Raw genomic sequence first — 2,400 nt, forward strand, 5'->3', positions numbered from 1 at the left:
ATTGTATTTTAAATTTGCCTCTCCTTGTTCCTATTTAAATTTCCCTAAAATTTATCTGTGTTTGCAACCATGATGTTCAAAATGGCGACCATTGTTATTAGCCGCTTGCGCAGGTTGTAAGAGTATTCTCCCCACTCTATATCTCTGGTTAACTCACAAGTGTGCGCTTGAGTTAGTGTATCAACGCCGGAAATTTTGCTGCGTTACCCATCTCTAATGCCCTCCACCGTCCCCGCTTAACGCCTGCCTGTTAAACCATCCAAGCCAGATGTCAGGCTCCTATCCGCCCAAAACCTATTTCGCCAAACTTCTGCTATCGGCTACCAGATGTCATCGCCTGTCCAGATTTATTCTTCCAACAATCGGCCTTCCTGCAACATTCATATCTTCGTTAATACACGATTTTCACCTAACTCTCTAAGAGATCAATCAGAACCTGTCGGCTAGACTGATCCCTATCGTAGTCGCCCAAAGAATCATCAGACTCATCACCTACATGAATTGCACCACTTTGATAACGTCTCAGGGCTTCTACTGCAATAACAGCGCTAAACCGCTTATAGTCCCTAACACTACGATGAAGCAATCTCATACCTGTCGTTGCCTAACACCTTTTTTTTATCTTATATGGACCATCATATACATCTTCCTAATACCCTTTTCACATAACATAGTAGCTGCCTGACGCCACAAGACTAAATCACCTAGTTTGCATTCGGTTGCAACTTTATGCCTCATTATCTTATCTTATCATATCTTGCCCTCATTCGAGATGCAGCCTCTTGCAATCTTACACCTGCTTTACGCCTATTTGCATGCAATCGCTTCCGTTCTTGTGCAGCAGTGTTATTACCCACTGACAAATCTGCTACTCACCCACTTTGATAAGAGAACACACGTATACGCTTCAATTATTGTGAGGTTCGCCCGTTCTGCCTGACCATTCGCCTGAGAGGCTCCAATAGCATTCTCCACGTGCTTAATGCCCCTGTCACCTACAAAGTTAGCAAACGCCCTGTTCGTGAACGCCAATCCCCTATCAAATATACGCCTTGGGTACCCAAATTCGCCAAATAACCACCTTAGCTTCTCAATGGTTTCTGCAGAACTCAAGGTTTTAGTAGGCTTCGCCCACATATATTTGGTAAACGCATCTACCACTACCAGCAAATAACTATTTTGTTTCACACTTTTGACATAGGGACCTATATGATCGATATGCACTGTATCCAGCGGAATCGCCTTCTTTTCGTAAGGATCGAGAAATCGTTCGCTTCGCCCTTGAGCACCTTTCGCATATGCACAATTCAAACATGCCGCTGTGTATTTGTGCACAAAACGCCTCGTTTTTGGGAAAGAGTTCCAAACACCTTTCAAATCCAAGATGTCCAATGTCATCATCATGATAAACTTTGCAATTGCAGGTACCTACGTATAATCTGTAACCTTCTCCTGTAAGCCACAGACGACCATAAAAGCTGTTTGCACAACCTTGTCAGCTTTATTTCTTTCTAACGCCTTGATTATCACCTATGCCTTCTCGTCCTTCAGTTGAACCAGTCCCCTCAACCAGTCCCAGTTCCCAAACCAGTCTGCCTCAGTAATAGTGACTAAATTCACCAGTACTGGATTACGACTAAAAGCATCAACATGTTTCATTCTATCGCCTGGTCGATATTCCACTTCCATGTCGTATTCCTGAATTGCCAATCACCATCTAGCTATCCTTGGCACCAAATCTCGCTTAGACAGTGTTGCCCTTACTGCAGAACAATCAGCCACCAGCTTAAAATAAACACCTAGCAAGGAGACTCTGAATCGCCCAATTGATTCCACCAATGCAAGCGTTTCTAACTCTTAACTATGATATAGTAACCTCCGTCTTTGTTGTTGCTCTAGTGAAATATCAAATTACTGTAAATTATCTGCTGGTTGTCTCTGAAACAATATACCACCTAATCCTAATTTGCTAGCATCAGTATGCAATTCCGAAGGTAATTTGTTGCGGTATAACCCCAATATCGGTCGTTCTGTTAACAACACTTTCAACTTTTTAAACGCCGACTGCTCATTTTCGCCCCAACGCCATTCCATCCCTTTCGCCGTAAGCCGAGTAAGGGGACGCACGCACCAAGATAGCAAAATTCTTAATGAACTTGCGAAAATAACTAGCCAAACCAATGAATTGTTGCACCTCATGTACATTTGTTGGCACTGAAAATTCCATGCCCACTCACTTCATGTTCTAAATATTCAATAGATGTTTTCAAAAACGAATATTTCATCATATTTAATTTAAAATCCGCCTGCTCTATCAAATCCAACACCTGTTCCAAAAGCGTTAAGCTACCTTCAGTTGTCTCAGATGGAAGTCATTCCAATTATATAGGCTAATACCTG

General features: G+C 42.4%; 1 protein-coding gene across 1 annotated transcript; it reads right to left on the bottom strand.

Moving 5' to 3' along the window:
* Positions 1-409: 409 nt before the first annotated feature.
* Positions 410-1,398, bottom strand: LOC108916376. Its single transcript, XM_018722610.1, has 2 exons — positions 881-1,398; positions 410-572 (listed from the first exon to the last, which is right to left on the bottom strand). The coding sequence occupies exons 1-2, from the start codon at positions 1,396-1,398 to the stop codon at positions 410-412; spliced, it is 681 nt and encodes a 226-aa protein (XP_018578126.1).
* Between the last annotated feature and the right edge of the window lie 1,002 nt (positions 1,399-2,400).

The sequence above is a fragment of the Anoplophora glabripennis genome, unplaced genomic scaffold (assembly GCF_000390285.2).
Source record: "Anoplophora glabripennis isolate ALB-LARVAE unplaced genomic scaffold, Agla_2.0 scaffold2033, whole genome shotgun sequence".
In the NCBI taxonomy this organism is placed as follows: Eukaryota; Metazoa; Arthropoda; class Insecta; order Coleoptera; family Cerambycidae; genus Anoplophora; species Anoplophora glabripennis.

Coding starts and splice junctions, on each gene's coding strand:
- LOC108916376 (XM_018722610.1), bottom strand. CDS start 1,398: ATGACATTGGACATCTTGGATTTGAAAGGTGTTTGGAACTCTTTCCCA. Junction 573..880: donor ACGTGTGTTCTCTTATCAAA/GTGGGTGAGTAG, acceptor GCTTCATCGTAG/TGTTAGGGACTATAAGCGGT.